This window comes from Colletotrichum orchidophilum, assembly GCF_001831195.1.
Source record: "Colletotrichum orchidophilum strain IMI 309357 chromosome Unknown Scaffold_59.1, whole genome shotgun sequence".
In the NCBI taxonomy this organism is placed as follows: domain Eukaryota; kingdom Fungi; phylum Ascomycota; class Sordariomycetes; order Glomerellales; family Glomerellaceae; genus Colletotrichum; species Colletotrichum orchidophilum.
In genome coordinates, this window is record NW_019173015.1 from 231506 (window position 1) to 257533 (window position 26028).

At 53.7% G+C, this 26028-nt stretch overlaps 9 protein-coding genes across 9 annotated transcripts, besides 1 other annotated feature; 4 read left to right on the forward strand and 5 right to left on the reverse strand.

Moving 5' to 3' along the window:
- Positions 1 to 2298: 2298 nt before the first annotated feature.
- CORC01_07407 (cytochrome b-c1 complex subunit Rieske) lies at positions 2299 to 3342 on the reverse strand (the record flags this gene model as incomplete). Its single annotated transcript, XM_022619044.1, has 4 exons — positions 2299 to 2480; positions 2644 to 2794; positions 2866 to 2954; positions 3063 to 3342. 4 exons carry the CDS (start codon positions 3340 to 3342, stop codon positions 2299 to 2301), a joined length of 702 nt encoding a protein of 233 aa, XP_022474507.1.
- A 504-nt stretch (positions 3343 to 3846) lies between these two features.
- Positions 3847 to 7527, reverse strand: CORC01_07408 (CPSF A subunit region; the record flags this gene model as incomplete). Its single annotated transcript, XM_022619045.1, has 3 exons — positions 3847 to 4170; positions 4233 to 7302; positions 7430 to 7527. The coding sequence occupies 3 exons, from the start codon at positions 7525 to 7527 to the stop codon at positions 3847 to 3849; spliced, it is 3492 nt and encodes a 1163-aa protein (XP_022474508.1).
- Positions 7528 to 8187: 660 nt separating this feature from the next.
- CORC01_07409 (acetyltransferase) lies at positions 8188 to 8899 on the reverse strand (the record flags this gene model as incomplete). Its single annotated transcript, XM_022619046.1, has 2 exons — positions 8188 to 8447; positions 8518 to 8899. The coding sequence occupies 2 exons, from the start codon at positions 8897 to 8899 to the stop codon at positions 8188 to 8190; spliced, it is 642 nt and encodes a 213-aa protein (XP_022474509.1).
- A 1818-nt stretch (positions 8900 to 10717) lies between these two features.
- Positions 10718 to 11851, forward strand: CORC01_07410 (uncharacterized protein; the record flags this gene model as incomplete). The annotated part of the gene is made up of 1 exon (XM_022619047.1): positions 10718 to 11851. The coding sequence occupies one exon, from the start codon at positions 10718 to 10720 to the stop codon at positions 11849 to 11851; it is 1134 nt and encodes a 377-aa protein (XP_022474510.1).
- Positions 11852 to 12713: 862 nt separating this feature from the next.
- Positions 12714 to 12782: a sequence feature (Short protein (CORC01_07411, OHE97356.1) was converted to a misc_feature.).
- Positions 12783 to 14706: 1924 nt separating this feature from the next.
- On the forward strand, positions 14707 to 16522 carry CORC01_07412 (cytochrome P450; the record flags this gene model as incomplete). Its single annotated transcript, XM_022619048.1, has 4 exons — positions 14707 to 14914; positions 15032 to 15231; positions 15310 to 16314; positions 16400 to 16522. 4 exons carry the CDS (start codon positions 14707 to 14709, stop codon positions 16520 to 16522), a joined length of 1536 nt encoding a protein of 511 aa, XP_022474511.1.
- A 594-nt stretch (positions 16523 to 17116) lies between these two features.
- CORC01_07413 (uncharacterized protein) lies at positions 17117 to 17744 on the forward strand (the record flags this gene model as incomplete). Its single annotated transcript, XM_022619049.1, has 3 exons — positions 17117 to 17185; positions 17267 to 17410; positions 17499 to 17744. The coding sequence occupies 3 exons, from the start codon at positions 17117 to 17119 to the stop codon at positions 17742 to 17744; spliced, it is 459 nt and encodes a 152-aa protein (XP_022474512.1).
- A 210-nt stretch (positions 17745 to 17954) lies between these two features.
- Positions 17955 to 19298, reverse strand: CORC01_07414 (uncharacterized protein; the record flags this gene model as incomplete). Its single annotated transcript, XM_022619050.1, has 2 exons — positions 17955 to 18477; positions 18541 to 19298. 2 exons carry the CDS (start codon positions 19296 to 19298, stop codon positions 17955 to 17957), a joined length of 1281 nt encoding a protein of 426 aa, XP_022474513.1.
- A 1151-nt stretch (positions 19299 to 20449) lies between these two features.
- CORC01_07415 (uncharacterized protein) lies at positions 20450 to 22350 on the reverse strand (the record flags this gene model as incomplete). The annotated part of the gene is made up of 5 exons (XM_022619051.1): positions 20450 to 20988; positions 21048 to 21135; positions 21193 to 21960; positions 22016 to 22150; positions 22207 to 22350. 5 exons carry the CDS (start codon positions 22348 to 22350, stop codon positions 20450 to 20452), a joined length of 1674 nt encoding a protein of 557 aa, XP_022474514.1.
- A 2932-nt stretch (positions 22351 to 25282) lies between these two features.
- On the forward strand, positions 25283 to 25498 carry CORC01_07416 (uncharacterized protein; the record flags this gene model as incomplete). The annotated part of the gene is made up of 1 exon (XM_022619052.1): positions 25283 to 25498. One exon carries the CDS (start codon positions 25283 to 25285, stop codon positions 25496 to 25498), a length of 216 nt encoding a protein of 71 aa, XP_022474515.1.
- Between the last annotated feature and the right edge of the window lie 530 nt (positions 25499 to 26028).

Genomic DNA, 26028 nt, shown 5'->3' on the forward strand with positions numbered 1-26028 from the left:
GGAGAGGGGGGAGAGGGGGGGACAAGTCTCAGAGGCCACCGATAAATCTCTTGGGTTCGTCTCATGACCGGACGTTGAAAAGCCCCCCTGAGCAGCTCGCTTGGGAAGGTCAACCCGTCGATCAACGGGATGTTGGCACCTTAGACGCTGCCGGTCTCAATGATGCGTCTTGCTTGGCAGACCAACAGAGCCCAGAACGGAGTCACTGGGTGGAGTATGAACGGTCGGCTGGACTGGTCTCCGATACGGTGACCACAGTAGACAGGGGAAAGAAGGCCTGGCGACGTGTGCGAGCCAAGTGTTCATCCGTTCCGGAGAGACGAGACGGGCGGCTCAAGGACAGTCAATGGAGGAGCAAGCATAGACTGCATGGCTGTTTCGGGAGCTTGGCCCGGTTAGAATTGACGGCTTGTCAAAGAAGTATGTCAGGGAAGCAGAGATAGGAATAATCGGAGCCCAACTCTCTGAGACGGACTTGGTGGAGACAAAACTCAGTTAGCAATAGTGACTGATAATGATCTCCAGATTCCTCGCGAATCATTGGCGCTGAGGCATGTCGGCCGCTGTGAAAGAAACTTTCCCTTCTGCCGAATCTGTGTAATCAGAAGCATCACTCGATAGGTTTCGGTCCCGCTCTTCCAAGCTGCCCTCAGCCGGCGGCATCTCCAATATCAAACTCAAAAGGAGCCTCATCGCCAGATCGTCGTCCCAGAGATGGTCCCAGCTCCCTTTCCTACTCCCCCAAAACCTCCCCTGTCCTTGGCGGGAGAGGTTGAAGTTGAGCGGAGTTTGAAGACCGCGCAAATCAGACGGCACCCGTCGCGGACCAGCGTCTCATCTACTCTCCGAGCCGTCTCGCTGCGCGGACCCTATTGGCTCGCCACGTTTCCGTTTGGACGGGTGGAGTTGGTATTGCAGGGGTACCTTGAGCCCCGGTCAACTTCTCTCCAGAGCTCAACCTCTCGTTAGCTTGTCATTATCTCTTCCGAGTTGGACTTTGCAACGTCAAGAACTATCAGCAACCTGCCATCCCATGTTTTGTACGAGTATAAAAAGCGCCCAAATCTATATCAACAGTGTCGCTATAGACAATGCAGCAGTGCCGGATGCTCTGTGTGCTTTATGCCTGGAAAAGTGACACCTCATCAACCCGGCAGGATACGTCGATCCGTTATGCCATCCTCTCTCTCCAGAGTTCATTTGTGCCAACCCTCGAGACCGAGAGCAACTCCAACGTCTTTTGAAATCGAATTTGAAGCGTGTACCTGGTCCATCAATGTTTGCTTTCGGGTAGTATGCCATGTCGAACGCCCCGTCAGCATCCCATCCCGTCTACTCTCACCAGCTAGCCTCAATACAAGAAGACCCTCTTTATCATCATGCCTCGCTCGCCCGTTCCTGCAACGCATACACCTCCTCCAAACATCTCGTTCACTCTCCCTGCCCATCGCCCCACACCAAGAGGTCGCCTGTCACCCGATCCCTGGACGGTTGAACCACACCTTGGGCCAGCGTGATCTCCAGCGTTGATGGTCTCACCGCACAGAGACTGTTGTCCCACCCTCAACTGACGTCAAGGCAGTGCACACCATGTGCCTACCCCTAAGCATATACTGCTATCATCTGCTGGAAAGGTGTGTGTGCAGTCATCGACGCGGGAATCGGTGCACCACTCGACGGATTCTCGATGTCGATACCCAGCACCGAGCTGTTGCCGGGAAGTTCGTTCCGGACCAACGCTGGGCCGTCACACAAGGGGGGAGAGTCTGATCAACCCCCCGTCACACTTGTCCCGGACCGTAAAACCTCCAAACTCCCATGAAAACAAGGCTCGAGCCCGGTTCTTCACGTCCGCGCTTGTACCCACTTCATATTGCCTCTGGAATTCTTCCAGTATCGGGTTGGCCGGTTCGGTTCGAGCTTCGTGATCCGCCTGATGCCGTTCTCGCAGGTAATCTGTTCCCAGACCGGTGTTCCTTTGGGCTCCTACTATGTTATTAGTTACCCGCAGCACCTACGTCACATTTACCTGGCCACGGCTGATTGTTGTGAAGTGCGAGGCTGCTTGTTCCTGGACGCTCATTGACTTTTGTACATTTGGCATTATTGCCCTAGGGACACGTCTAAGAAAAAAGAAAATGACCTCTCTCTCTCTCTTTGGAACCCAAACCAGCACCAGCGCGTCTCCGATGCAAAAAATCTAGTAGTTTGTTGTTGCCATCATCGCCACACCCTCCCTTCGAAGGAGGGTCTAGCCTTCGTCTCCCGCTTCGTCTCATACTCATACAGTGGTTCCGCTTAACCAATGACCAGCTTGCCGTCCTCGGGGAATTCGTACTCGGGGATCTCGAGGTTGAGGGGAGCAGGTCCCTTTCTGATACGGCCGGAAATATCGTAGTGGGATCCGTGGCAGGGGCAGAACCAACCGCCAAAGTCGCCGGCCTCGCCAATGGGGACACAACCCAAGTGTGTGCAGACACCTAGAAGCCATGTTGTTAGCTCGCGTGCACTGAGTTTGGGGTCTTGTTTTGATATGCGGTTGCCGAAAAGGCATCGATCCTTCGTCCCCAACACTGGTCTCAAAAAGGCCGCAATATCTAGCCATCAAAATATTCGAATCAATCGTCGTCAGAGAACACGTACCCAGCATGATGAGCCACTCGGGGGTCTTGACACGGTCGTCGTCCTTCTGGGGGTCACGGAGGGAGGAAACGGAGACCTTGTTGGCCTCATCGATCTCGGACTGGGTGCGGTGGCGGATGAAGACGGGCTTGCCTCTCCACTTGATGATAACCTGCCGTCCAAAAATATCAGTATGTCCGTCTCATCAATGAGTGCCGCACGGGTTCCAATCAGGTCACTCACGTTCTTGCCCTCGGGAATGGTGCTGAGGTCAACCTCGACCTTGGCCATGGCCAGAACGTCGGCGGAAGCGGACATGTTGACGAGGAATTCTGCAATTGAAAATGCCCGTCAGCAATTGGTTCCCACTGATCCATCCTCCCATTGTCCATTCCTCGCATGCCGGTTCGGTTTTCGGGTTTACGGAAGGGTTTCCCTACCCTGGACGGTGGACTTCGCGCCGGCGGCGGTGATGGCGCCCATGGTGCCGACCATGAAGTATCCGAAAAGCTGGTTGGTGCCGGCGGAGCCCTTGCTCATGTACTTGCTGAAGTCGGGGATGCTGCTGCCCTTCTGGGCGCCCTTGAAGGGGCTCGAGTAGCTGGTGGCGGTCGAGTCGTTCCGAGCGGCCGAGGTGCTGAGCGCGCGCGCAGCCGTCGAAGGGCTGGTGCGCGCCAATTGCCGCAGGCAGGTGCGGGAAGCGTGTGCGAGGGGCGCCATCTCGTAGGTTCCGGAGGAGAGGAGAGGGTTTGTGGCGAGGGTTGTTGCGAGATGCAATTGGGAGAGAGATGACGTTTGGAGGCAGGAGAGCGTCTTTTTTCGTGATGCCGTGGTTTGAGGATTGCCGAAAGCTTTCTGGCTGGTCGCCTCAGGCAGAAGGTTCTGAAATTGGTGCTTGTTGATTGGCTGGTGGGGACAGCTGGGACCCGGCCCTTTCCGGAGTGGCACGAGTGATGACTGCCACGATGTGGATAAATGCAAGTCCCCCATTAGGAAAATCGACTGAGAAGCAAACTTTGATCTCGGTAATCCTGAGAAAATGATTACTTTTGCGTCCATCTTCCGCGAGACCGATCCATGAGGCAGTCGGATAGGGTAATTGAATTTGTCTAGTCATTGTCATCTTTCTCACACTATCTACTCCTACCGCCATGGTCGTCAATCATTCCGAGTCCATTCGCCCAACTCCTTTTTACTAAATATCTTACATCATCCTATGATGCTTTAATGTATGCGCTTCAGCTCCTCGACCAGGTTGCGCATATTCTCCACCGTCGGTCCTAGCCCTGCGACAACAGCCTCTTGCTTAGTCTCATCCAGGTCTAGAAAACGCTCAATCAACTCGCCGTCGACAAAGCGGAAGGGTGCCTCTGCCGCGCGCTTGGCGTTCCGGAACCCTCGCCACGACATGAAAGACAGCCCACCGCCCGGTGCATTGTCAGCTTGGCCCAAGGTCTTCACTACCCCGGCCAAGTTCTCTTGGAATTGCAGTAGCAAACTTTGGTGCTCCGGCCTGATGTCAGCAAAAACATAAACCGACCCTTCAACCTAGGAGATTGTTAACTATCCGTCTTCGTTTTCTTTTCAAGCTCGGCTGGAAGTTATCTTACCGTTGCGAGGAACGCCCTTGGTACAATTGGGTCGCTCTCGTTGGGAACAATGTCGAGTGATCGAATCCTGTTCACTTGTTCCCCGAGGTGGAATTCACTAATGACTTCCATCTGCTTCTGGTCGTGCTCTGTTGGTGCATCGGGGTTCCTTCGCAATACCATGAGGTTGCCCTGCGCATCGGACTCAAGCCACGAATGCCCGTCCAAGTGACATACCGACGTGGCCCAAATGTACTGAAAGTGACGAGCACGCTCCATAAGCTTGGGTTTGTCTCCGTCTTGTGCCGGAACAAACTCGAGCAAGGTCATGGACTGCATGAGATCAGCGACGCCAATCATGTTTCCGTGGACATTAATGTCAACCGGGAATGTCGAAGGGCGGAAAGTAGCCAGCTTGCGCAGTGCCCCAGACGTGGTCGACTCTTCGGCGTAATCGTAGACCACAACTGTCTTGCTCAAACCGGCAACAATCTTTTCACCCATCACACCAAGACTGCGACAAGCACCCTTCAGCTCGTGACTGACAATCAGGTAGGGATTCTTGTCATAGTCAACCCCCAGCACCAGAATCCGGCCCTTGAAATCATTGTTTTCATCAATCTCCGGGTCTGCCAGGTAACTCGTTCCAATAATGAATCGTTCGGCAGCTTGCCCCATACTATCAGGCAGCTCTGCTCTGATGACGCTTTCGACCATCTCGGTCGATGTGGAGCCATCAAGGTGGAATGCCTTACCAACCACGCCAAGGACAATCTCGTCAACCAATTGGAACGCACTTGTCACCGTCTCTTCGTTGTTGATGAGTTCTCTGCGGATGGTGCCTATACCGAAAGCACGCAAGGCTGGCGAGTAGGCCACCCTTCGAACCGTCTCGCGCAGTGGAAGTGGGTTGACGTGCGTCCTCCTTTCAGCATCGATATGGGCGATTCGTACATTCCGATCCGTGGCAAGGAAGATAGCATCTGGGAAGGCTTCAGAGTCGAATGGCGCGATATGAGTCACGTCCTCCGCAGTCGCCGCAGAGTAGATGATCCTTCCTTCTGAGCTGTATATCAGACTTGAATGCTCGGTAGTAGCAAAGACATTGCTAATGCCCTCATTGCCTGGCCGCGGAAGAATGTGAAGTCCAGCTTGTTTGCTGCCGAGAGTGACGCTCTTGCGACTCGATAAAGAAAAGTCTTCTTTTGACACATTAAACGACATAACCTGGCCATCTTCCATGGCCACGAATAGGGTGGGACCCAGCAGATGCTGTGGATGTAGTTGCACCAGAACCATGTCCCTGGGAACAGAGACACTATCATCGGTTTGCTTGATGGTTTCACCTTGGAGGGCGTTAAGCGTGCGAAGGTCAATGATGGATACTGAGCCCGTTGCCCAGAAGCCTACCACGCCAATGTTGTCGAGATCGCTGGCTGCATGGATGCAAGAAATCTGGTCCTCCTCACCACCGACGCCACGACCCAAGACTTGCTCTTGAACTGCCAGGTTATCGGCCAAGTTTAAAGATACCAGAGAGGTGCCATTAATGGACAGCAATACCCACTTGTTGTTGGCAGACGCATTAACAATGGTCTTGCCATCTGGCACTGACCAAGTGTTTAGAACAACGCCGCTCTCCAGATCGAGCAGTGTCACAGTTGCTGCGGTGACCTGGAGCAATTCACCACTGGGTAATGTTGTTGCAATCAGAGTCGGCTTATCCAGAGTGAGCCCTTGAAAATCAAACACTTCCTCAATGCCGCCCTCGGCATCAAAGCTGAAAACTCTGGTTTCTGTCATGAAGGAAACCACCAGGGTGTCAACTTTTTCTGAACCGTGCGACCGAAGAGTGAAGAGACCACGGACATCCTTCAAGTCTTCTAGAACGCCAATGTCTTCTAGTCCAACACTGCTTCGAATGCTTCGCAAACTGCCATTTTGATGGACACCACAGCCGGCGACGATACGCGCTTGGCCTGATGAGAAAGCGTTGCCAACTTGGCTGTCTCCGGCGTTTCCCAAATCCATGATGGCAAAGTCGAGAATAGGTGCGATGTTTGGAATGGTCTGCACAAGCTTTGTCGTCAACTCCGCGAGGTCTACTTGCAACAATTGCGAGTCGCCGTAGTGAGAGCCCAAGAAAAGCATGCCATCTCCCATATAGACCAGACATGACGCACGAGACGTCACACCGAGAGTCTTCATGGTCATACCCAGAACAACAACGCCCTCGGTCTCAATCGTCAGAAGGTGGAGGTTGCCGTAGTCATCTGAGAGGAAGAAATTTGTGTCATCATAGGCAGCCCATGCGACGAATATGGCTGGGCTGACCAATGCACTCTCCACGACAGACTTTGTCAAGGTATCGACATAAACCAGCAGGGTTTCGCCAACCACAATTAGGCCACCGAGTTGTGCCTTGGCCGTTGATGTGTCTCTTTTGTGGTATCGCTTTACTTCATCCTCGACGATGTCCACAGGGATGAGGATGCGGGCATAAGGGTCCTTGATCTCAATGTCGAGATCTCTATCCCGGTCTGGGTCGAATCTCGAAACATTTGTGTTCTTGTCGTCCGTCATTAGTCTGTAGATGGCGAGTCTCGCATCCTCCTTGTCGATCTTGGACTGGTATAAGAAGGCAACGGTGGGGTGGCCAGTCTCAGTGGGCACAAAAGTGCTCGCCTTCATAAAGAGCTCGGAGAGGCGGACCTGTTCCCATGCATCGTCAAGGCGAGTAAGCTGTCCTTTCCTACTTCCCAAGCGCATGACGTTCATGACACCCTCCCACAAATGCATCGCCATGAACCTCCCTGTCGGGTCAACCAGGCACTTGTCCTGGCTCTGCGCTTCGCGCATGTGCGGCTCGGCCGTATCCTCGACGACCTGCTCCGTTTGGAGCCTCTGTGTGCCAGAGTCCCACCTCGCCGTGAAGTATTGAAATCGATCGGTGCCGACAAAAAGCAGGTCAGCCTTGCTGTCCTTGGGTCGCAGTCGCTGTAGGAGGAGGATGGTGCCGTAGACTGCGGCGGAGCCGAGCAAGTACATGTCGGTAGGCGTAATGCGCCATACTTCCAGTCTGTTTGATCGCCTTGGAGGTTGTTAGTGGGAGGTGCTACACGTCAAAGACCTTGCTCTCCTGCCTGACAATGAGACATCTCGGCGAGAGAGAGGGAAACCACGAAGGAGGTGCAGTACAGGAGGAGAGCCAAACTCACGCTGCCACCAAGCTCTCGTTCTCGTCTTCCTCGGATAGGCGTATTCTGATGGCCTGCCGTATGCTGCTTGGCCTATGGATGGGCGCGACGTACGACATGGTGCCGGTCTGTGAGGTATGAGCTACAGCTATGTGAGGTAGGAGCTCGTATTCCACGCGATGGCAGCCATAGACAAAAGGGACGGCGTGGGGGAGTATTGAATCGGTCGGTGCTCTTGCTGATGTCGGAGTTTAGCAGTGCAGGCCCGGGCCCCTCCAATGCAGCAGTGGAAGGTCGGGTTCGATTTCATCATCAATTCCACCGCTCACAGTGGGGCCGCGAGGCATCGGCAGGTGCAAGTCAAAGGTGCAGGGGCCACAAGCCGCCCCGCTTCCAGTGCCTGTCACTGCACTCAATTTACCTAGGCGCTGGGTGTATCTTAGTAATCCACACTGTCCGGCTGCTTAGACAATATGTGGAGCCGGACAGTGAGGCGCATCGTTCTGCACAGTATTAAGGTCCCTGCACATCTATCGGGGAGGCCCATTGGGGGCCCGTCAGGGCTGAAATGTGCATTTGTTTCTTCAGAACGGCAAACTATTGATACAGATGTGTCTGTGTCTGTCTCCGATCAACCTCGCCTATCAAACGGTCCTCTTCGGATTTTGCGATGGTTCCATGAGATCATCATCGTCAAGAAGGATTCTTGTCTCAAGCGGTTGCTCCATCCCCTCCACCTAAGACGTATTGTATCGGATTCCCACCGTTCGACCGTGCACTCATGGGCATCGCCGGTTGGGGAGCTCCCAGAGCATCGCCCAGTTCAAGTGAGGCTCCGACTGGCCAAATTTGCTAAAGTCCACCCGGTGCTCGTGGATATCCTTGAACCCGACCTTTTGGTATAGATGATGGCCGGAAACAGAGGACTCGAGGTACGCGGGAACACCCAGCCGAACAGCTTCTTGCATTACTGGCGTCATCAACTGCAACCCGGCCCCACGTCTTTGGTGCTTTGGGTCCGTCACCAAGATATGCAGATCTGTTGTCCGCGTTAGTTTGTCATTCGCCTCCGCCATCAACGCATCAAAAGGGCGAAATCCACCACTTACAGACGACCGGCTTGCCACCCATCAAACGCTCGCGCATCTGGTCCAAGCCGGCGAACAACAGTGTGCATGCCTCCTCGTTGCAGCCTGGTCCCCAGACACGTGGTTTTGGCACCGGCAAGCCCTCCGAATACGCGTTCCACTTGCTCCAAGCAATGATCGCTTCGTCGCCAGAGAGATCAGTGTCCACCGCTTTGTAGAAGCGCACGGTTGGGTCCTCTCGAAACTGTTTGGCCATTTCCGCTGCTCGAATCCCCATGATATCCTCCGGCATGGGTCCGGGGAACAAAACTGGGTTCATTGGGCTCCCCGCGAACGCCAGGTTCTCAATCTCGGCGCACCGCCGAAGATCGCCCTCCAACACTGGCTGAATATCGATTGGCATGTTTCCCAGTTATCTGACGCCCGCGACTGGTTTCCGTGTAAGTTGGAGCGACTTCCTCGAATTTGTCGCGAAGACCACGCCTATACTTGTACGCCCGGAAAGGTCGCGCCGCTTGCTTTCTCATGCGGGGTCTCTTCGGCGTGGGGTTCTTATCCAGGTATGCGTATGGCTGGCTCGGAAGCCAATCGGTCTGACTCATTATGGGATGCGTACTGCTTTTCGTCACCTCATTGATCGGCCTCTCGGTGACCATCTAGGAAGCTCGTCCACGTAGGATCACATCCTACATGCATCCTGCGCGTAGTTGGCCCCTCCACGATAACACGAGGATGCCAATTGTGTTGTTCCCGTCAGCTGCAGAAGGGATACGCAAGGCTTATATGCAAACGCATTTTAGCTTCAAGGTTTGTCCTTGGCAACTTTGAAGGCTTGTCCCACTAAAGGAATATCAAAGTCATGATCGCTAGTGTGCCTGTGGGTCCCCAGATGAACCTCACCACGTCTTCCTCCTCATTAAAAGCACCACACAAGGTCCGATTTACCCCTATGGTTCATGGTTCATGGACGATGGTGGATTTGTCTTGGCTGACGGAACGAAGCTTTGACTTTTAGCCAGGGACCGGGGAGCTATGTCCATCGACGATGGAGCGACCAAGTCGCGTTCGTATCAATGACCGAGATACGAAATCTACGGATGGAGCTACCCAAGTCGCGTTCGTATCAAGGACCGAGATGTTTACCACGGAATGTACGGACGGAGCTACCCAGTTAAGGTAGTGTAGCCTCGTCGAAATGGATTTCGGGGGCGTCCCGTCGACGTTAAGAAGCTCGGATGTTATTGAAGCACGGCGAAAGGGAACTGGCAAGTGGAAAGACTAAATCGGCTGGAGACGAAGGGGCGCAGCGATATCTGCGCTCATCACCAAATACCTACATCCACGACACTCGCCAACAAGGCATGTCCACGAAACACGTCTGATCATTCACCTTGCATCCCCGGGCAACTGCCTCAGACCGCATTTAGACCACAGCTTGGTGTCTATCGTCCGTTCATCTCAAATTTTGGGCATCTGATGGCCGCGGCCGATAGTGTCTCCTCCCAGGTCCCTTGGGAGCCTCCCCGAGCTTCAAAGGCTTCGCCGTCGGCGTTACTGTCGGCAAAGCGCGATCCGTTTCATGGCCCATGCAGCCCAGTTGTCGCCGTGTCGCTAGGGCCTCATCGTTGTTGCATCGGGTCCCTGCACCAGCTTGCTCGCACGGGTCAGGGGTTTCTTGCCTACAGAAGCTTAATCCTCCTTTCGGCCGCCGGTCGACGATCAATTTGCCTGTCGTGTACCTGTCAGACTGCCAAAAGTGGAAAATGGCTGCATATTAGTACTTCCCGGCCGAGAATCACGGACGTCAACACGGACGTTAGCGGCCTGCCTTCAGAGGATCCTTGCGTCGGGGACGCAGATGCTGCCGTTGTGAAGGCTGCTTTCGGATTCGAATACGACACTCTCAGGATGTGTGCCGCTGCAAGCTCGAGGACTATCGACTTCTTCCAGGTACGGAGGTGTCTAAGGGTCTCATGCTACAAACGCAGACGGGAGCTTACGAGGGCGCATGTCTCCATCATGGTCTTGGATGTGATCCAAGGTTCAACCAACACAGACGGGTTGACCAAAGCTTATAAACCTATTTGATCTCCCCCCGAAGAGGAATTATCTTTTGGGGCATCAGACAAGGATCTCAAAAACAACAGCTTGGTCATTCCCATAGCCAAAAGTATTTTCTTCGAAAACCTTCAGACCCTTTGTCGGTCACCTTCATATCAAAATGGTCACCACACATTTGGCCCTTGCTCTCTTCGCCCAGGCGGCGATCATCGCTGCCGCACCCCTCCAACCTGTCCGGGTTATCCAGATTGAGGAGAGAGCTGAAGGTGATCTCGATGCCATTGAGCGAGCTCTGGCTCCCGTATCAGAATCACTCGCCAACGTCGATGCCGCAGTCCTCTCGTTGGACGGTGGCGCAGTCACGGCGAACAACCTCCTCATCTTCTCTCAACAGGCCCAGGTGGCCACCGACCAGGCCACAGTCAATATCCAGGCTGCTGGTGAGCTTACTGCCATCAAATCTGCCAGGCTTCGACGGACCACAGACGCTCTCATCGACCAGACGACAGTCACCGTCAAAGACTTGGTCTCCCGCAAGCCTATTCTTGATAACATTGGGGTCAGTGGTGTTGCATTGGAGTCGCTCCAGAGGCAGAAGGTCTCCAGCATGGCCTTGACTGTCGCGCTCGAGCAAAAGGTCCCTAGAGCCGGGCAGAGAATCGCGGCCGAGAGCAGGTCTCAGATCGAGTCTGTCATAGACCAGGCCATCGTCATCTACGCTGAGCCGGCTGCAGCTGCTGTCCCAGTTGTGGTTCCTCCTCCTGCTACACCAGCCAACCCCAACGCTATCCCGATTGCAGTTCCACCTGCTGCTGCTCCACCTGCTGCCGCTCCTCCTGCTGCCGCAGCTCCTGCTCCCCCCGCAGTTGCCCCAGCATGGCCTGATCAAGCGCCTGCCCCTCCGGCCGCGGCCGCTCCTGAACCCCCCGCAGCCGCTCCTGAACCCCCCATGGCCGCTCCTGAACCCCCGGCGGCCGCTCCTGAACCTCCAGCGGCCGCTCCTGAATCCCCCGCTGTTCCGGCAGTAGACCCCAACGCCGCGGTCCCTCAAGCTGGAGCCACCGTTCCTGTTTCAGCTCCTCAGCCGGCGCCGGCAGTCATTGCTCCTCCCGCGGTGGCTCCCGCACCTGTTCCCATGGTGCCCGTAGCTGCTCCCATCGCTGCACCGGTCCCGCCTCCTCAAATCACCACTGCTGCCGGCCGCAAGGACCGCAAGAAGAAGAAGAAGGCCTCAAAGATCAATATGGTCGAGACTGAGGACGAGAGTGCCACTGTCATGACTGCTGAGCAGTAAACCATCCATGAGTGATGATGATGAATTGGAGTTTCAAGGCACCACAGGCGCAAGATTGGGAATGACGGTTTTACTTCAGCATGTAATAATATTACAAAAATAGAATGATCTAATGCATATTAATGCACTATATAACCAATTTGCTGGGGAAGGTCTTGAGCAGTGACAGGTAAACTTGTGTGATTTGGCAGTCCTGTCATCCCTGTCAAAGTACCCAAATATGATATGTGTGACAATGTATTACAAGGTGAGGTATCGAGCGGATGGCATATGTAATAGTAAGTGGATTGATTAAGCTAAGTAAAGCTCTTATATGGGATCGCAGATTTATATGCCGTACGGAGCGAGCCCACGGAGCGGTCGTTCCGTGGCAGGCGGTATCTGGTGGCAATATATTGGGCGGCGCCACATGTGGCGCTACGACACAATGCAAGCCTACAAATGAGCGTACATAAATTTGGTGTCATTGAGCGGGTAGATGCTACCCTACCAATCACAGCATTACGGATAAATCATCCTAAACCAAACATCGCGCTAATGCAGGAGCTCAGCAACGCTAGAGGCTGGACTATTGTGACTAGTTGCTAATGGACTTGAACGACGGATTGCTCAGCGTCAACAACTTTCGACATCTCTCTCTTGCGGAATTCGTGAAGAATGAGGGACAATTTGGTTTTGAAAGCGACGAGGCGGTTTCGGATGCCCTGTGCCTGGTCGTCGAAGCTACCGCGGGGAAGCAGTCGACTCAATGTGGTTTCTTTTGAGCATTAAAGCAACAGCAGGAAGCTGACGGGACCGATGAGGACCTGGACATGATTGCGTTTGTTCTCATATCCGAGCATTGCGGATGCCATGGAACCCATCATGTAAAAATGAAGACTTCTGTGTCGCCCTCCATCAACATCGTGCTTCGGTCTTTAAGAATGGTCATTGTGATTGCAATCGGACCTAAATTCCCTGCAAATCATGTTTGCCCGGATACTATTTGCGTGTGAAATTGATTTCTGCTGTTCACATCCCGCGCAGGACGTCGCCGATGTTGATGTGCTCGAGGTTGAACTTTTCCGAGAGGCGGCGATATTATGTGCCTTTGCCTGATTCTGGTCTACCGAATACGCTAAGAACGATATGAACCAAGGGAGTTTGCTTCGGTAAAGAATCCTGGTGCGGCTCTTTTATGTTGACTGTTTGGTGATCATGGTACTGCGGACTACCTCGAAGGCGCTCACGGTAAAAACTAGGGAAGCTACAAACACAATGCGCACTGGGAGATGACCGCGAAAATCTTCAGCATGGCATCATGGTTGTGGGTCGATCATTTTTGAAGGACGCGGTTCAATTAAGGTTGCGTTGGTACCGAGTTGTGTTGGTTTGGTGTTTTGTTGGTTCACTTGCTTCGCGTGTCACAAATACCCTTGCTTGATTGACTGTTCTGACCGGGCCAGAATGAGGCCCTATACTGTCAGGTTGAAGCCGAATAAAAATCGAAAGACGTGATTCAAGATAGTTTATCATTTAATTACTTTCCCTCACAAACCTCACAAAACCCCGGTTTGTATGGTTCAATGCTACGTTGCAGAGGGGAGGCGTTTGGTTGCTCATGCTGCCCCGACTGAAGTTCGAGATTTGGCTGGGGTTTCCTGGGCGGCGGCTGGGATGTCCGCTGCTCGCAGATGTTGGTGCAACGTGGGGGTCGACTATTTCCCCATCTGGACCATTGAACCTCAAAACAAAAAGCAGTCCCCTTATCCCAACAGCAACACGCATGAACCTGGCCCGTGAGTAAGGCTTGTTCTTAAAGTGCAGCTTAAGCGCAGCTAGGGGAAACATTGTTCCAACGATGAACATGTCTCGACGCTCCGTGTGAAAATGGGCATTAGGCTCTCTGCGTTGCTGCCCAGGAATGATTACTTAATAATCGGAAGAAGTCCGGTGGCAATTCCGTAGTGCCCGACAGCTGAGAGTGCACGGATGCAGCATCCGATCATTCTTGTTTTTTTCCTTAAAACATATCACCTATAGAACTGAACATTGCTTTTGCACGCCCTCGAAACCAAGCACGATCGGCCATCGTTCGACGGCCAAGTCCAATCAGCCGCTGCCTAGCATGCTAGACAAATCCCTCAGTGAATAATGGGATTACACATGAAGCACAATACCAAGGATGAACTGGCGTCAGGCCCACGTCATCTGGAGTTCTGAACCCCAAAATCCTTTCCTCAGACGGAGTTCCAGACTCGCCGTGACGCCGATTCGCGACCTTTACATATGCAAGACGACTAGATGGGAACACTTGGCCACACACACGCTTCGAGCAACTTCACTGCCATTGGAGATTGGTACGCAGGCCGTATCCTCACCGGTGAAAAGGGGGCACAAAAGCAAAGCAGAAACCGGACGATATGACGCCCAGTGGCTTTTTGTGAACCCTTGGCTGTCGTGACCCTTGACTGCATCCGGGGTCCCGGTCGAACGGGGGGGGTCCCTTTCCCTCCTTATCAATTATCTCAATCGTCAAAGCTCAACCGCAGAACCGCTCAACTGCCGTTGCCCCTTTCCCGAGAAACCAAAAAAATTACGGGATCGGCACCCACGAATCAACCTGACATTTACCCCCCCAGTCCTCTCAAGGTGCCACTGCCCACCATGAGGCCCTCGCTCTCTCAAGCGAAATGATAGCATGCCATCAGAAATACAATCCGAAGAGACCATGGCGAACTAGCCGGCCTCCAAACTTCCTTTTAAGACCCTCTGAGCCGCCGTCCCGGGACCAACCTGATTTCCCAAATCCCACATGTTGATCACCTTCTCCTTTGAACACATTCGCATCTTGGATCCAAGAACCGCGGGCAAAGATGGGTCTCATTTCACTCTTGTACAGCCTCCGCTGGCTCTTTGCGGCGATCCTGCTGCTCGCCTACGTCGGCCAAAAGGTCCGGACTTATAACCGGCTCAGGGCGTTCAAGGGGCCGGTCCTCTGCGGCTGGACAGAGGCCTGGCACGCCTGGGCGATTCTGACTTTCAAGTCTCATCTGAAGTACGATGAAGTATGCAGGAAATACGGTACGCTTCCGTCAAGTTTTTTTTTTTCTCGAGACCCTTTTCTTGTTACAAAGCGCAATGCTCTACTTTTGCCAAGCTCGCGCCGTGGCCCGCGCTAACATGAAGAACCATTCGCAGGGACGATCGCTCGCGTCGGGCCGAACGACCTGATCACCTCCTCGCCCGAGCTTCTCGTCTACATGAGCGGCATCCGGTCGCCCTACACGCGGACGGAGTGGTACTACCGCGCGTGCCGGCACATGTCGGAAAATGATCACGTTTTCAGTGAGATGGACGAGGAAAAGCACAGGGTGCTGAGGCAGCGGATGGGAGCCGGGGTAAGTTCCATGACCTGGACCTCGTCGGGGTCTCACGACTAAAGTATTCCTGACTGACGGATTACCCCCCCAAAAAAGTATTCTGGCAAAGAGAACCTTGCGCTAGAAGAGTCGGTCGACACACACGTGTCGGAGCTCGTACAACTCATTCGATCAAAGTATATTTCAACAGAGTTCGCGGCGCGGCCAATGGACCTGGCAATGAAGATGCAGTACCTGACGTTGGACGTCATCAGCAACATTAGCTACGGGAAGCCCTTTGGTGATTTGCGCGCCGACGAGGACATGTTTGGCGTCGCCGAGTCAGCCGAGGTCGGCATGACAATCTTCACTTACAAGATCGGCCTGGGTCTCTACAAGATCCTGCAAAAGCCCTTTGTCGCGCGTCTCCTCGGACCCAAGGAGACGGACGCGTCCGGCTTTGGCCGCATGTTTGCCAACGGCCGCGCCATCATCAAGGAGCGACTGGCGCGCGACACGGAGAAGCGGTCCGACATGATTGCCTCCTTTATCCGGCACGGCCTCAGCGAGGACGAGATCCTCTCCGAGACGACGCTGCAGATGATTGCGGGCTCCGACACCACCGCCGCGTCTCTGCGCATCATCATGCTCTACCTCCTCACCCACGCCCGCGTCTACGCGAAGCTCCAGGCCGAGATTGACACTCTCGTCAGGGACGGGCAGATTGTCCCTGGGCTGTCGGGCATCGTCTCGGACGCGGACAACCGGCGGATGCCGTACCTGCAGGCCGTCATCAAGGAGGGTATGCGCGTGCACCCGCCCGTCACGAACATGGATCCCAAGCGGGTGCCTGACGGCGGCGATACGGTGGTCGTGAACGGCGAGACGGTGTACTTGCCCGGCGGGACCAACATCAACGCCGCGGCGTGGCCGATGCACCTGAGCAAGGAAATCTTTGGCGAGGACGCGGACGAGTTCCGGCCGGAGCGGTGGTTGCTGGAGGAGGACGAGAGGAGGTTGACGAATATGCACCGGGTGCACGAGCTCATCTTTGGGTATGGCAAGTATCAGTGCCTGGGCCGGCCTATTGCGATGATGGAGATTGGGAAGACGATTTTTGAGGTGAGCCGAACGCATCCATCCGCGCATCTTTGTGATACTCGGTTCCTATTGTCGGATTTCCAATGTGGGCTAACAAATCGAGCAGCTGATGCGCAACTTTGACTGGTGCCTTGCGAGACCTGATACACCATGGAAGGAAGCCAATCATGCCGGAGTCTTCACCCACAACGACATGTGGGTGCTTGCTTCCGAGCGACCACAATTCTGAGGGAAGGTTTCTTTTGTCTTTGGTTTGGCGTGAGGGAGTCTGGCACGGGTCAAAGAGTCCAGATCAAAGGAACCGGTAATGGTACAAACTTGGGGATTCGGGGAAACAGGAGGCTATATGCGGGCTGGTAATCAAAGTCTGTCGTGGTTGGGTCGGTGTGTCTTGGTCGGAGATTTGTTTTTCGGGTTGATCAACGGCCGGCGGGATTCAGTTTGACAGGTTGTGGCTGCGGCGCCGCCCGGGGTTCGTGGCTGGTATCGGGGTTCAATACCAGCTAGTTTAGCCGATCACAGCTTGACTACCTCCCGGTGGCTTGGGTGTGATCAGGGATGTATGCAGTCAGCAGATAAGCATCAATGGGGGGGTAATCTGGTCATATAACCAGAAAAACTATATGAACCCGGGAATTCCCATCTACGGCACCAGATGATTATATTGCGTACCTTGGGTGTCTTTTATTCAATTGGCATTACCACGGTTATGTGGCAACGAGAAAATTCCCAATCTGAGCTACCCAGAACCGACAGATCACGCCCTTGTTGAACCCAAGCCGTCTGACAGAGCCACGGTAGCTAACTTTAGACTAAAGTAGCCATGGGGCAAACAAACAGCGTCTCAGCCGAGATTGAAATCCAGGCCCCGCCGTCGGCTGTGAGATCAGTGGTATGAAATAATAGCATACCTATACGAGCACGTTTCGGACAGATCATTGACTTCTGGGTGGCTGACGCTGCATGTGATTAGTTTCTGGAGTTCAGCAAATACAAACAGTGGAGTCAGAAGTGGGCTTTCGAGCCGGCAGAGCCGGGCAAGGATCCCTCGGAGCTCAAGGACGGCGATAAGATCAAGGTTGACATGGGAGGAATGACGTTCAGCCCAGTCATCAGGGTGAGTGGCGGCTCAGCCTGCCTCTTCGAGAGGGATATGCTGTTTTGTGATACTCATGATTGATGCTGAAACTCTCTCCTTCGTGCAGGAAAATACCACAGAGACTCTCGAGTGGGTGGGGTCGATCCCTCTATTGTTCATTGGAAGACATGAGTTCTGGTTCAATCCCAGCGAACAGAACTCTGGAGGGACAACGTTTATCCAGGTCGAAGAGTTTCGTGGGCTGTTGGCGTTCCTCATGGCACCGAGGTGGGGATTCAGGCAGAAGACTCTCGTTGGTTGGAACCAGTTCAACGCCGACCTCAAGAGGGAAGTTGAAAGCCGCCCTTTCTAGGATTCACTCGGTCGAAAAGACCTGGCGAACATCTGAGATTTGGCGTGTGGCGTACACGAAATACAAGTTGCTGGATTGCATTTGATGTGGAGCTACAAAGATAGCTACACGATTACATTTTTTCTGATTGAAATACTGTTTTCCACCAAGAAGATGTGTACTACTTCAGTCAAGCTTCGAATACGAGGTAAGTTGCACGAATAGCACTGATCAAACTCTCTGTCGCCAACTGTAGTGCTCTTTCGGGTTCTGTAACAAGTCTCTCATATCATTGATCTGCTTCGCCCGCGGACCCTTCTCCAGCAAGAGTTGCTCTTCAGCAAGCTTGGCATACTCAAGCGCCTCCTCCTCCATCCCCAAAGAGTTGTAATTCAGCGCAGCCAGTCTAAACGCATCAGAGCCGTGAGACTGATCCAGCTGCTCTTGTCGGTAGAGCGAAATCAGCTCCTCGATCATCTCCTCGTCAACCTGCGCCCCGTTCCAGTGGCTCATCTGCTGCTCAATTTGCCACATCTTGCCGAGACGTTGATCGGAAGAGCGGATGAAGGCCTCGGAGAGACTGCATTGCTGGCAGGTGCATCCGAATCCCCAGTTGCGCTGAGCTCGGTCCTGGCGGACGGCGCGGGAGCTCAGCGAGTCGACGTAGGAAATGGTGAGTTCCTCGCCGGGCTGGATATCTTTGATGGCGTGCGTGTAGTGACGCATGTCCGAGTCGTCAATGTAGAAGGCGACGCTGGGTTTCTGTCAGATGATTGATCCATAGCTAGGATACCATGATGAAGCTCGTGTAACTCACTTGGGCCTACAATCATGATTATAACGCGAAACCTCTGGGTAGTTGCCAAAGTGATGGCCGTCTCGAATCCCGAGGCCCAGCTCAAACGAGTTGGTGTGCATAATATCGTGGACCTTGTGTCCTGTAGACTTTTGCTCGCCTGACTGCCCCATCTGCGCCATGAAGGTCTTTCTGGTATCCTCGGGAAGCTGCGCAGCGGCGACATCAAGCAGACGATACTGGTTCTCCAGATCGAGAACGTCTACGAACCTCCGGTGCACGACGACCGCCGGCGGATGAGCCATGATACGCTGCCCACGCCGAATAGGTTGGTTCGCGATGAGACCCAGTCCCTTGCCGGGCATCTCCACGACGCGAAACAATTCGCTGTCGCCCTCCCCCTTGATAGACTCCTTGGCAAAGGCCTCGAGATGAGACGCCTCTTCGGCGTTGTACGCTGTGCTCACGAGGACGATGCCGCGGCCGTTGGCGAAGGACGGTCGCGAGTAGGCGCAAAAGGCACCGGCGCAAGAGTGAGGGCCTTGCCAGCCTTCGTCCGAACGCCAAATGTCCTTCTTGGGCGGCTTTTCTGTCCTGTTTCCGGCGACATTGTCAAGGACAGGCAACTCTCCCGATTTCAAGATTGTGGCTTTGCTGCAGGCGAGTTGAGAGTCTGGGAGCAGCGGGCTGGCGGCGCACGATTCGGCCATCGGGACTTGTGACTTGAGGCCCAGTGTCTGGCCAAAGGCCAGACCCGCGAGAAGCATGCGTATACTCATTTTGGTCAGTGCCTTTTGTTTTTTTTTACTTTTGATGATTTTGGTAGGAGGAAAGTTCGGTCTGATGTCTTATGTGTCGTTGTAGACCAAGAAAGAAAGCTTGGGACAACTCTCGACGGCCTTCTTGATGTTTCAAGGGCGCGTTTCGAGATCGCCGCAGCAAGGTCCGTGGGTAGCTTGCAATTCTTTAGCTTGTTGCACACCTTAAACGCGATGAACTCCAGGGGACGTGAGAGCACACAGTAGTCTGATGATGGAGGAATCTTCTGCTACTGAATAAGCTTGCTCTAAGTTGTGTCCGCCTAAGGTTTTTTTTGTTTTCAATGTAAGCATGTTCCATCGAGGGGGAGATTTTGCTTAGGTGCCATATTCCGACCAAGCCAATTCATAGTATGGAATATCTGGGGACAGAATAACTGAAAGCCAATAGCTCGGATCAATGAAGTATCAAACCCTCGACGTTGGGGATGTCAAGCATGATCAACGCCGGTTCCTGCCGGGCGCTTCTCTGCTTCGGTACGTATCACCGGCGATATCGGGACCCACTCACCGGCCCGTGCGCCGACATCCGACGTGACATTTCGGGCTGTTTGTCCGAGATCTCATATTCAATGTCATAGAAAGCGATGCTGTGTGAAGCTCAGCCTATAAACCTGTACACGCGAGAATTGTTCAATCCTGCCTGGTAGGGCATGTCAGATTTGTTATGGAGCAGAAGGAAGAGGCCTTTACCAGACTTGTTCCGCTGACCATTCTGAAACCAACTGTCAATCTTGAGAAATAATTTGCCTGGCGATGAGGTAATGGTGTTTAGATCTCAATCCAAAAGATTAGTTCTGAATAATTGTCATCTTCCGTTACACCCGGCGAGTTCCCAACCAAGTCATTGCTGGAGTTGAATGAGTAAAAGCGATCCTGAATGTAGAGGTGAATGTCGGCATCATCCTGATTCTGCTACTTGGCCTCGAAGATATAGATGCGCGACTTCCGTACGAAAATGTTCATCAATTGTTGCTAACATTCTCTCAGAAGCCATGTGTCATGGGCAACCAACTGAGAGGGTAAACTAGATACTAAGAATTATTCAAGTCGAATCACGCGTAACATGTCCCACCCATTTTCGCATTTCTTTTCATTTCCAATCACCCTACTCAAGGAGCAGGGGTGGCAGCGGGCAGACAGGCGCAGGCACTGCTAGCCTGGGCAACCTTGTTCTCCATGGCGCAGTTCTGCACGGCGTGCGCGGGGAGGACGCTGGCGTCCTTGACGGGCTTGCTGAGGAAGGACGCGCAGAACGCCTGGGACTCCTCGAGGCGGCCGGGGACGGAGGTGGCGCGGAACGAGCGCAGGCAGTTGTCGGCGTTGCAGACGGGGGCCTTGGGGCAGTCCTTGCCGGTCAGCTTGACGACGAAGGCGCCGCGCTCGATGGTGTTGATGAAGATGTAGCCCGAGGGGAAGTAGGCGTACGAGGACCAGGTGCCGACGAAGCCGACGTAGCCGCCGCCCTCAAAGTCGTCGTCCTCGGGGTAGATGTCAAAGTAGGCGGCCTCGCAGATGCCGGCGCCGGTGGGGTCCGAGGGGATGGAGGTGCCGTCGAGGACGCGGAGACCGGCGCCGTAGTGGGATTGGTAGATGTAGCTGTCGATGACGTACTGGTTGTGGTCGATGGACTTGGTGGAGTGCTTGAACTCTGTACCGTTGTTAGTATTGCTGTTGTGGCTTCGGAACAGGTTTGTTCGCGATACGCACCTCCCGTCTGCTTGGGGTTCTCAAGGTCCTTGATGTCCCAGATGAAAGTTACGGGGTAGCCATCCCCGCCTGGGCCGTTGCCACGAACCTATGGTACCAATATTAGCTTGTGCAGGTGCAAGAGTTTTCTGTTCGATCAACGTACCTCGTCGAGCTCATCATCGAGGACGAGGAACTCCTGATTGTTCACATCAAGGACCCAACCCTGGTGAGTGTAGGAAGCACCCTCGTACGAGATGCGGGAGATAATATTAGTAACGTTGGCCTTGTCGGTAACGTCGTAGATGGTGAGGGTATCCTCGTTGTAGGCGTAGCAAATGTCACGTCCCTGGTAGCGCTTATCGGGACCACGGTAGACCAGGCACTGGGCATCGTGGACATAGCCATCGTCCTTCGCGCAACCCAGAGAGACGGGATTAGCGGGGTCCGTCAGGTCGAAGAAGTTCAGACCAGCGGCGCAGAGGGGGTCTGTCCGGGGCGCGGCGCCGACGGCGACACCGTAGTTGAGCTCCTCGTTGATGACGACGTTGTGAGCACGGCCCAGGGGCAGAAGGGAGTTGAAGTGGCTGGTCAAGTCGGCCTTGGCGTCGAAGACGACCGGGCTAGCCGGGTCAATTTCCAAGAGCTTTTTCATGTCGAAGATCTGGATGCCGTGGTCGACGGCCTCGGAGCCGATGACCATGTAATGCTTATAGGAGCGGATCTCACGCCACTCGGAGGGCGCCGAGTATTGAGGCAGGCGACCGAGGTATACGAGCTTGCCGTCCGAGAGGATTTCGGCGAAAGCGGTCCCCTCGTACTGGCCGATGGCGACAAATTCACGACCGTCGTCGTTGGTCCATCCCCAAGAGGAAGACCCCTCGGCAAGGGGTCCACCGAGGGCGGCGTGGCTGAGGAAGGAGTACAAATCGGCCTTGAATGTGTTACTCGAGTGTCTCGGGAAGAGCTATGATGACAAGGAAACCTACGTTGTGGCACCTGAAGGTGTTGTTCCTGTCTCCAATGACGGCCTCGGCCCAACCATTCACACAGGGGGTGTAACCCAGTTCAGGCCAGACCTCACTGTTATAAGCACCAGCTTCTCTCTGGCGAGCGAACTCTGCCTGTATTTTGTGTCAGTCGGAGTACTGGCGGTGATGATTGAGATTCCTTTGTTTACCTTCTTGGCAGCAATGACCTGTTCGTGGACCTTGCCAGAGTCGTAAAACTCAGCGGAGATGGCATCACTCATCTGGATCTCCTTGGCCATCGCCGAGGCGGCGAGAACGGCAAGGGAGCCGAGGTAAGCTGAAGCGCGAACCATGGTGCCGGGTGTCCAATGCAAACACTACGCGCGTGTCTTGCGTATTTGAGAGGAAGGGTTGGACTGGGTTGAGCGAGGGAGATGGGTTTGAGGCTTAATTCCCTTGGAGATCAAGAAACATAGTTCTTGTGAGAGGCGGGCATATCTCTGGGTTTATATCCTGTCACAGCCAGTTCGGGGTGTACGAATCATACCAGTCAAACTCCCAATCGTCTGCACGCGCTGCCTGCTAGTCACTACTTCCTGTCACGGAAGCTTGATATGCAGTGGCTATGTCGGGATGCATGCTCGCGCCTAGGACTGCTGGAGTCCATCGATCTGGGCATTGTCTCGGCGGTACCGGGGGTTTGAGCAAATGTCCTCGCGGAGTTGCAACCATGGGAAGCTCGGATGCGACCAGGGCACGACAGGCTCGCTGCACCGCACATGTGTCCGGCCATGTTGCCTTGTGCGAGACGGGCTGGCGGTGCAACAACAACAGCGCGCCGGCCAGTCATACCGCCTGGTCATAAATCGCAGCAGAGTAACATTGCACAGTGAGGAGTAGATGCAGAGCCGTGAGCGATAAATCACGAGGAATTCCGGGCGACGGCCTGCTCAATTGGCCACACGCTCGTGCCTTCTTGGAGGCTCTTGGCGGGGCTCCCGAAAGGGCAGGTCCCGGGATTAGTATGGCCTTGGCGGACAACGGTCCGGGGAAGCCTCGCAGTCACGGCGCAGGAATAGCGGGACATAAGGATCCACTACTCCGGGATGGCCTCCTTTTCTTTGGACCGCTTCTTTTTTTCCCCCTCCAAATCTTTTCCTCTCAAAATGTCTTTTAAGGGGACGTACACGAGGTGCGTAATCACTCGTAGCTTGATAAATGTCGCAAATTTGTTCCTCAGGAGACGTCATATCATCCTGAGATAGGAAACTTCGCGCTTTCACGCGTTTCCGTCTCGCTGGTAGCTACACCGACCAATGCTAATGGTTGAGAGTAGCCAGAACCTACTCAAACTACAATTACCATCACAAATGTTCCGAGGCGGCCAAGATTGAGCTCCCTCTCCGGATCTACGGACGGCTTGGGTCTCCTCGAAGCACGCCCAACTGCATGCGACCTCATCAAGCCCATGACGACAGCTCCCGCGTGGCTCCCCTGGGAGGCCGATGCGTCCGAGCAGTCTCCCCTCCTCCAAGAACGCAGGTCGACAGAAAGCGGTGATGAGGCTCGCAGCAGCAAAAGTCCTTTGGGGTGCGCGATGCATCGGCGCCAAGACTGGTTGGAGTGGACCAAAAGCCTGAATCAAGCAGGACGTCTGCAGTAATTGGTTGGATAGAGACATATTGATAGGCACCTGCCAAGCAAACAAGCGGTTGGTCCGTCTTGTCTTCCAGGCTGCCCTGTCCAGCAAAGAAGTAGAATACGATGGCAGCCCAGAGCTAGCTATCGATGGCGTTGCTTTTCCTGGCGTGGCACGCGACGGCTATCCTGTTATCGAGCATCTTTCAAGTCAAATTGTCTAAGCCACGGTGCGCAGGAAATTACTTGGAAGCAAGCCTATAATATCGCAATATGTAATTGGTAAAAGGTTGTGATCGTTGGCCAGTGTCCAAAAGGTCGGTGGTAATAAGCGACCTCGCCCAAACTCTATCTAGAAGTTAAAAGAGTTTATTTCCCCTTTAGGCACCTCCTGGCGACTACATCTGTACTCTGCAGAGCCAACAGGGATCGGGTCAGGGCCAAGGGCGGTTCCCCGCTGAAAATTGTCTCGGCTTTTTCGCCTCATGCCCTCAAGTACCAAATTCTTACTCGGACTCGGGTCAGCATTGCAATATTTGTCCGTTCGCTTACCACACGAGGTGACGGGTTGGTGATAATAAAGCCAGAGAGCAATGATCTTGGTTGACTGGATCTGAATAAGACTGACCAAGTTGACAGCTGCGAGTGCACTGACTAAAGTAGAAAGACGTAAATCACCCTTCTGACTAAGAATACCCGACCATCAACCCAGCGTGGGGACTCGACCAGGTCAGCCGACGATCGCTATGCGGGTAACTACCAAAGTCTGACTGTCTGACTGAATACACTGTACAAGCCAACTTGCTACGTCGCCAGCCAACAAACGCTTTTTCAGACTCAATTCTTAATGACTTATCCGACATCCCTACCTATCTCCCCCGCTTTGTCGAACCAAGCCTCGCTAAACTGGAATTGGCAGGAGACCAGAACCATTACTTTGGGTCAACATCATCAGGCCTACAGCCGATTCGACGTCTCCACCTCCACAAGCCTTTCTTGACCCTGTGGCTTTATGAAATCTTGATTCGACAGGTACCATACAGAGACACCAATCTCCGTATCCAGAATCATACCCTTACAACCAAGACTTCTCGCACAGCTGCATTACCAGTTGCTGCGGCGGCCCATCCGGGTTTCTCACTTTCGGAGCTGATATCTACCTGGGTCCTCTTTGGCCAGCCAAGAGCGAGGAGAAATGACCCCTCATGGCGCACCCCCCCCCCACAAGATCGAATTCTGTCTAGGCTTTTTGCCTTCTTGTCAGCCAAAGGTGCCCAGTTAGTCGCGGGTAGGTAGAATACCTTGTCCAAGCTAAGAAGCCGCAGTCGTCCGAAATAGCAATTCATCCGCTGGCCCAGGCGTTGGCCAGGTGAATAACTCTGGGCAATGACGGCAAGACGAGGAAAGCAAGACGTCATTACCTAACCCACATGTCCCTGACTCCTTTCTACACAAAAGTCATTCCTTGCATTTGAAGAGATTCACCCTTCATCCAGTAATCCAGTAAGCTTGGAGGGCTTCCGTACATGTACTCAAAAACGTTGGCTAGTAGCAATTGGCGTAGTCCACATTCAAGTAATGCCGACTTGAGCCGCCGAGTGCCTCTCTCTAGCTGCCTCTTCCGATCGGCAACACGCATTGCACTAGATGTCTGTTTGTTCTGTTGCATCCATGCGCCTTTGCATCTCGCGTGGCTTTGCATGGCTAGCCGACGCATGGGTATGCGGGACGGAAATAACCCGAAAGATGTCTCGTTCCGCGCGGCTCCCTTCGCTTCAGTTCCATTCTTCCCATCGGGCTCATGTAACTGCAGCATTCACACATCCCATTGTTCTAGAAGCAGAAGTGGACTTATGGGGCTAGACGATGGATGATCTTTCCGTCAGGGAGTGAGGCTATTTCTTGGCAGGTACTAATATGGATGCTTGAAACATGGATTTGACCTTCCATCAATAACCTGTGAATAGCCTGTGTTCCTATTGACAACATTGCAGTTGAGAATTGAGAAATCGTCGATGTCGCCATGATATACAGCCGTTCTCGGGCCCGCTGGCTACATATACCCGACATTTCATCTCTATTTTACCTAGGAATGCAGATTATGACGGCCGAGTGAATCTCTGGATCGTGATGCTCCCGTGCTTCTGGCTTAAAACCAATAGCTCCTCGTATGCCGTATCTAGATTAGTCACAAGGACTTACTAAAAGAGATGCCTCACAAGCGAATTTCCTGTGTTCTACGTAGTGAACAAAAGAACCATCGATTGCGACAAATATGTGAATACTCCTAAGTCGCAGCAATGGGGAGGAAATCGTTCTGACTTTGGTGGAGCTAGCACAGAACCACAAACATGATCCGATGCGGTGTCTGAAGACTGATTGTAGACGATTAA